Source organism: Populus alba, chromosome 14, assembly GCF_005239225.2.
Source record: "Populus alba chromosome 14, ASM523922v2, whole genome shotgun sequence".
Taxonomy (NCBI): domain Eukaryota; kingdom Viridiplantae; phylum Streptophyta; class Magnoliopsida; order Malpighiales; family Salicaceae; genus Populus; species Populus alba.
In genome coordinates, this window is record NC_133297.1 from 2,926,142 (window position 1) to 2,934,308 (window position 8,167).

The window sequence follows — 8,167 nt, forward strand, 5'->3', positions numbered from 1 at the left end:
AAAAAAAAAAAATTATATTTTCATGTTAACTTAAAAAAACATTAAAAAAAATTTAAAATTTATAAAAACTCTAGTTGAAACGATATCCCAAACATTCTCTAAGATATATTTAAATTTGTTAAGATAGCTTAATGTATAGTAAATTAAAATGAATTATAATACTTAATTTTTTATTAATTTAACGTTGAAACATGAAATTAAAACAATATGAGTTAACTGGGTTAACTCGCTAAACACGCGGCCAGGATTATGATATTGGGATAATTCCATAAAAATCGTATCAAAAAAAGTTATGAAACTTAATTCTAATAAATCGATATTAAATGATGAAGTTTTTTAAAAAAATCTAAATTAAAAAAAAAGGAAAAAATAAATCACTTCTAGTGAATGATTATGGAATCAAGGTGGACTTTGTGGTAATGATAGTATTTATTTTTTAAAGTATTTTTATTTAAAAACATATTAAAAAATTATTATTTTTTATATTTGCATATCAAAACAACTCATAAAACATAAAAAAAAATAATTTAAAACAAAATAAATTCAAATTTTTTAAAAACTCCAGTTGAAACAATGTCTCAAACACCTTCTAAGATGCATTATGGTGTTTAAATTTGTTAAGATAGTTTGATAAACAACAAACTAAAATAGATTATGATGTTCAATTTTTCATTAATCTAACGTTGAAATATAAAATTTGAAAAAAATTAATTAAAAAAAAATATAAAAAAAAATTTGAGTTAACTAAGTTAATCCGTTGCAACCAGAGTCATGATGATGAGATAATTTTATAAAAGTATATCAAAATAAATTATGAAATTTAATGTTAAATAAACTCTAAATAAAAAAAAGAAAAAAAATAAATCACTTCTAGTGAAGTGAATGATTTGTGAAGACGGAACACGAATTCCCCTCCCCTAGTGTTGTTGTAATAATATTTAGTATTTTTTTAATTTTAATTTGAAAGAAAATTTGAGATTTGATGATAATTGAGGGCCCATCCACCAAAAACTCGAATACCCTGTAATAATAATAATAAACAAAAGATACCAGCACACTCAATTAAATTATAGTAGCTCGACATTCATATTAAAAAAATAATAAGATTGTTGTATTTCAAAGTTTATTTTGTAGAGGTATGGCTGCTTTCAACGTGATAAACGACACTCGAGTCAAAGAATCTCTTTGGCTACCCCACAAATCAGTTTGACTCGGACTTCGCATTGCTGTGCCTATGTGAGCAACTTGTCGAAAGGTAGTCTATATAATACTGTCCGTTACAAATCGAATTATTTTATTTGCCTTCAACCACCTCCTCGACTGAATTCTGTCGAGAGACTAATCTTACCGCCTCTCGGGATAGACCATACTCCCTGTTTGGTTCATTTTTTCTTTTTTGTCGTTTTAGTAACTTCTACTTTTCAAAGAGCCCTCATCTTATATTTTTTAAGGTGTTTTTTCAACGTTGATATTAAAAATAAAAAATATATTATTTTATTTTTTAAAAATTGAAAGGTATTTTTTTTAAATAGCGTGCATTAAATTATCAAATACAAAATTATATTATCACTAAACTACTAATTAAACCTGCTGTCATCACAATTTCACAAGTAAGGAATCCTTCTTGATTAATCTATCCTAAAGATGACAAACTATGTCAAGGCTGTGGAGGGAAGATACCGCTGCAGAAGAGACCATGACATGTTTTCTACTACAGTTTAAGGATTGGAACAAGAACAAGAACCAAATGCCAAAACTTCATTTTCATAGAAATGTTATGTTTCTTCCTAAAGCCTCACACAACTTCACACGAAACATATTAAATCCTTGAGTCTCTGTCTCCTTCAAATTCAGAAACATTGACCGAAATATAATTATATGAAGATGCTCTGTTGTCAAATGCGAGTAGTTTTATTATGATCGATCAATTGGTTGATTTTCGTTGTTGTTATTCACAAAGTCTTCTACTCGTGAGCCTCGATTAATTCTCTCTTTCTTTTGGCTGGAGCCCAGAATGTATCGAATTCTTTTTTCAAGTTTTATGTAACGAGTTAACTTTTTTTAAAAGATTAAATTTTTTTTTGATATTTATAAGTTTTTTTAAAAAAAAAACAAATAGCTCTAAATTATTGGGATTTTGTTTATTAAATTCAATATTTTTTTTAAATTATTTTGAAATTAACTTAAAAACAATCTAATTAGGTTATAAACTAATTAACATAACTAATTAAAACTAAAAACAAATTAAAATTTTCAAATCTAAATAGAAAACACATTCAAAAATAAAGAAAATTCAACTAGTTAGTTAATTTTGCAAGGAATTGAGTCGGTAAAATAAATTCATAAAATTTCAGCTTGATTCAATAATTAAATTAAAAATTATATCTATTATAGAATTTATTTGACATGTCTGTAATTTTTATTAGATTTAAATTTATTGATATACATCATCCTATTCCCTTTTAAAAACTATAAATTTGATAATGGATGAATCGCATTACAATTAATTATTTGGAAATCATCGAATCAGATATTCAATTCTGGTGATCAATATTTGATATATTTCCATGACAACATGAAGATCGACGCCACTAATCAATAAATCTGGCTAAAATGCATCAATGATTATGACAATGTATACGAAGGTGATCAATGCATTCTCTAGAAACCAAATATAAAAGACAGTAAATATCTCTTGCTTCGAAAACACCCTTTATGATCAAGACTCCTCTAGTGTCGATTTTCCCAAGAATGTTCATCCAACATAAGATTTCAACCTTGGATCAAGGAGCCAATCCTTTCCATATACCATTGAAAAGTTGCATAGATTAATTTTTCCCAAAGATAATATCGTACTGCCACGTACGCTTGGAATAGACTAAATAAACCCTTTTAGAATTAGATTTACAGACTAGTTTATCATCAACTTCACAATCTAGTACCACACAAGACAGTTTATTGAATAAATTCTCAAATGACCTGGTCTCTGTTCTTCTGTTCTTCTCAAGTTTCGGATATCGCACTCAAATTTGTTAAATACATCGATTAAAAGGAGAGTTTTGTTGAAATAAACCAGACTTTCACGAGAAGGGAAGATATATTAGATGCATAGATGAGCCCGGTAATTGTCACATGTTAAAAAGGAATGGAGAATAGAGGAGCTTATCTATAAAATATATCCATGACCTAAGAATTCTAAGTTTTTAAGTTAGAGGTGGCCGTATCCTTCTTTATATACGTGTAGCAAGGTCCTCGTAAATTCCATAAAAACGTAAAAGCCAATAAATCTCTGTCAGGATCCAGACAACTCACTCACTCACACACACACACACACACACACACACACACACACACATAATCAATTACAAGAGGATGGTTTGCGGAATATTAAAACACTCAAATCCCTCACGAACAGGAACGTGCCAACAAATTCAGGAGAGGCATTAAACAATACAGGTTGCCAGGTAGCAAATTAGTCAAAGTATAGGAAGAGATAGGGAGGTATCATAAGAAACAAAACCTACCTAAAATGTTGCTCATGCTACTGTAAGCCTTTTGATTCCTTCTCAACAAATTATATCTTTCAACTTGTCTGTCTGTCTCTCTCTCTGTATAAATATACATCTAAGTGTATGGTTTTAGATCATACCATCTCTTCTCAAGCAACATTTCCTCCACGCAAAAGGGACTCAACAAAATGGTAAAGCCAGCTGAATTATTTCAAGTCCTGTGTATATATACAACCTTTCTTCAACGATCCGATAGCCAACGGATTGTCTTTCTAATGGCTAATTAAACCGTCTAGTTCATTTGTTTTTTGCTCACTTTTCCCTTTCATTCTAGTATTGCATATTGTACTCTCTTTGGAAGCTTATTTATAGAGTTTTTTATTATTTTTCCTAAACAGGGCATCTCAAGAGATGTTAAAATCGAACCCAAGCCAGAAAGAAGGCTAGGAGGAAACAGAGCTGCATTCTTTGTATACAGTAAGAATGTTGTTAATTGCTACAAGCATGTGTGTGTCTACTTCTGTGTGTGTGTGTGAGCGCGTGCCATGCATATGTGCATAAAAGTGGATTTGATTCCCAGATTATGAGCTAAATGATGTTAGTTTTGGTGAATTTGCGCAGCTATGGAGGGACTAGAAAACATGGCATTCGTCTGTATGGTTGCGAGCCTGATGACTTATTTCTCTGGGTACATGAACTTCAGCCTAACCAAATCTGCCACTACACTTACCAACTTCGTTGGTACTTCTTTCCTAATGGCGCTGTTCGGAGGGTTCATATGTGATACCTACTGGACAAGATTCAAGACTTGTGTCTTGTTTGGATGCGTGGAGTTCTTGGTATGTTTATCAATTAATCTCCTAATCATGGCCATGCATTTCTAATCAATTATGCTATCATTGGAAAATCATGAAGTGTCAAACTTCTAGTTAAGAATCATGAATTATTCTGTATCATTTGGCCTATTTTATTGGAAAAAAGGCTTCCATGCATCTGCCACGATTTCCAAACTTGATAGAGTATGATGCAGACAACAGGCCATGCATGTCATTAAACGAAAATTGTGTAAATATGTATATTTTATCTCGTTTATAATTGTTATAATCAAGTTTATATTACATTTCATTAAGTAAACCAAGCTATCAATCATCTAGATAAATTAACTAAATTTAACAAGGTGAATATTTTTCTTTTTAAAAAAATCTTGGGTATCCAGGTTATTTTCTAAAAAATTTCAAAATATAAATCAAAAAATCCATTCAAGTATATTTATGTAAATAAAAACAATCATTAACAATAACCAAAAAAAAATTGAAAAAATTAAGAGATGGATGTAAGTCAGGATATTTAATATCACAATATGAGTTATTTACATGGTTGTATTTGATGAACTTATTTATAAAAATCAATTCATAGCAGAAATTGACACACACATAAAATTTATTAAATAAAATAAATTAAAAAATTTCATACAAGGCTGCACATATTAAAAAATTTATAAAAATATAAATGTTTTTTATTTTAAAAAATAAGTTTAATCTATATAAAATATATATATATATATATATAAAAAATAAACCACACTAACCTCATAAAAATATTAAACACTCTCTATATAATTAAAAAATAATTGTTATTTCAAAAAGACTAAATATACCAAAAGAATCACAAAGAAAGGGTATTAATCAAAACACAAATGCAAAAATTATTTTGAAAAATACATATAAAAAAGTAGTAAATTTTTTTTTAAAAGTAGAGAATAAAATGGGTGGACAACTCATTGTCCACCCCATTCTTTGTCAAAATAAAAAAGACAATTCATCATCCATCTCAGCAAACGATGTATTGTCTGTTAATTCTAAAATTTGGTCACTGGTGTAGCTGGAAAAACAAGATTTTTTTAATCAAAAACACCTAGAAAACATCATTGAAACCTTGTTAAACCAATCTATGACTTCCAAATACACAAAAAAAACACTTCAAAATCCAAAATCAACCTTAAACTAGAAACCTTTTCGAGCTCAGATTTGTTTTTATAGGTGTTTTCAAGGTTAAAAAAAAAAAACTAATCTTAATTATATAGAACCTTTTGATATAAAAATAGATTATTTTTGATAACTTAAATCTTCTCTAATAATAACTTTCTTTTTCTAAGATGGAATTTGGTGATCTCTTCTCCACCCAAAAAAAACTAAAAAAAAAAAAAATTAATAATAAAATGTATATTTTTAGAATTATAAGGATCTGTCACCTAGCAGATAAAAAAAAAGGAGGATAAAAATAAAATTTTGAAACAAACTTCAAAGCCATCATTTATGTTAACTTTATTTTTTACTTTAGTCTTTTATTTTTTAATTCAACCCTCACCCCTAAAAAATATATAATTAGGTTTGCTTTTAAAAGCTAAATAATGAAAATGAAAAATTCAAAAATAAAGTCATAATTTTTAAAAAATCTCAATATTACATTCCACAGTGAGGAAAAACAATAAAAGCGTCTACAGTCAAAGAGCCGCGTCTTTTTTTATATTATATGCAATACACACACACACACACAAATGCAAATTATGATGACGGATAGATTTTTTTGTTATATTTCTTAAAGATTGGAGAAAAGATGGTGTTTAAAAATGTTGTGTTTTCCAGGGATATGCCCTCCTAACGGTTCAAGCACACTTCCACCAACTAAGACCAATTCCTTGCAAAGGCGTTTCATCTGATCAGTGTGAGGCTGCTGATGGTATCCAATCTGCAATACTTTTCACCGGTCTTTACCTTATTGCATTTGGTACTAGTGGCATCAAAGCAGCTCTGCCATCTTTAGGAGCTGACCAATTCGACGAGAACGACCCCAAGGAGGCAATTCAACTGTCTAGTTTCTTCAACTGGTTCTTGCTTAGCCTCACCATTGGAGCTATAATAGGAGTCACTGTTATTGTATGGTTAAGTGCTAGCCAAGGCTGGGATTTGGGGTTTGGTGTGTGTGCCATAGCAGTCTTTTTCGCCATTATCTGTGTAAGCATGGGCAAGTCCTTGTATCGGAACAATGTACCTAAGGGAAGCCCCCTCGCACGCGTTGCACAGGTAATTTTAACTTCCTAAAAGAGCTTGTATTGATCGAGATTGTACCTTCCCTCTGATCATTAGTCTTGGTGTGTTAGATAAATGAACTTCTCCTTTAATTTGTTCATAAATGTAGGTATTTGTGGCTGCAATCCGGAATCGCGACCTTCCAATTCCAGAGAGGGCTGAGGAATTACATGAAATTCATGACAAAGAAGCGGGGGTGAAACAAGAAATTCTTCCGAGGACTGGCCAATTCAGGTATAAAAATATAAAATGGTCAACTTTGTTGCAACAAATCATAACCACAACGGGATACTAAAGCACATGTATTTCTGCCATATTCCAGGTTCTTGGACCGGGCAGCAATCGCGAACACTACTGACTGTGCATCAACATCAATCAACCCTTGGAAGCTGTGCACAGTGACACAAGTTGAAGAAACAAAGATCTTGCTTCGCATGCTTCCAGTTATACTTAGCACAGTTTTCATGAACACATGCTTAGCTCAGCTCCAAACTTTTTCGGTCCAACAAAGCACCACCATGGACACACGCGTCTTTGGCTTTAAAGTCCCTGGCCCCTCACTACCAGTAATCCCCCTACTGTTCATTTTTGTTATGATCCCAATATACGAACGCTTCTTTGTACCACTTGCTCGAAAGATCACAGGGATTCCAACTGGAATTCGACACCTTCAGCGCGTTGGAGTCGGGCTAGTGCTCTCAGCCATCTCCATGGCAGTTTCTGGAGTTGTGGAAACATGGCGCAAATCGGTGGCTATTGAACACAACATGGTTGATTCTACTGAGCCCCTGCCAATGAATTTCTTATGGCTTGGTTTCCAATTCGCCATTTTTGGAGCAGCTGATATGTTCACATTAGTTGGACTGCTAGAATTTTTCTATGCAGAGAGCTCGGCCGGAATGAAATCGCTGGGCACAGCTATCTCATGGTGTTCAGTGGCATTTGGCTACTTCTTGAGCTCTGTGGTGGTGCAGGTGGTAAACAAAGTTACTGGTGGATGGCTGGCTAGCGACAATTTAAATAGAGACAAGTTGAACTACTTTTACTGGCTATTAGCAGGCATCAGCACAGTGAATTTTGGAGTTTACTTGACGTGTGCATCTTGGTATAGATACAAGGACAGGGGGGCAATGAAGCAAATAGAAAACGGCGGTGAAGACGATGCCAAGGGAAATGTTCAAATGGTAGAAATTTAGAAATACAAGGTCTCATTTAATTCAAAAAAACAAAGAAAGAAAATAAGCATTTGTCATATTTGTGTGAGGAATGATGATTTCTTTCTAATGTTGTCTTGTGCATGTTGCCTTTGCTGATGTAATTAGTCTTTTGCACTGTGATTGTACCTGTGTTTTGCCAATAAAAACACAAAAATCATTAAAAAAAAAAAAAGTATGCTTTTGTTGAGATGCATGGTGTTGCCAAACAATACCTTAATTTATAGAATATTTAACTTGAACCTGTTAATTGTTTAAAAACATAATAATATTAGTTTTTGAGATGGAGATTACTGTATTGAAACAAAATTTTCGATTTTATATTTTTTTACTTCGATTTCTTTAAAGAATTAAA

At 31.5% G+C, this 8,167-nt stretch overlaps 1 protein-coding gene across 1 annotated transcript; it reads left to right on the plus strand.

Moving 5' to 3' along the window:
- Positions 1-3,599: 3,599 nt before the first annotated feature.
- On the plus strand, positions 3,600-7,920 carry LOC118034190 (protein NRT1/ PTR FAMILY 4.5). The gene is made up of 6 exons (XM_035039415.2): positions 3,600-3,700; positions 3,908-3,986; positions 4,131-4,348; positions 6,155-6,592; positions 6,708-6,832; positions 6,921-7,920. Exons 1-6 carry the CDS (start codon positions 3,698-3,700, stop codon positions 7,792-7,794), a joined length of 1,737 nt encoding a protein of 578 aa, XP_034895306.1. The 5' UTR covers positions 3,600-3,697; the 3' UTR covers positions 7,795-7,920.
- Positions 7,921-8,167: the final 247 nt, after the last annotated feature.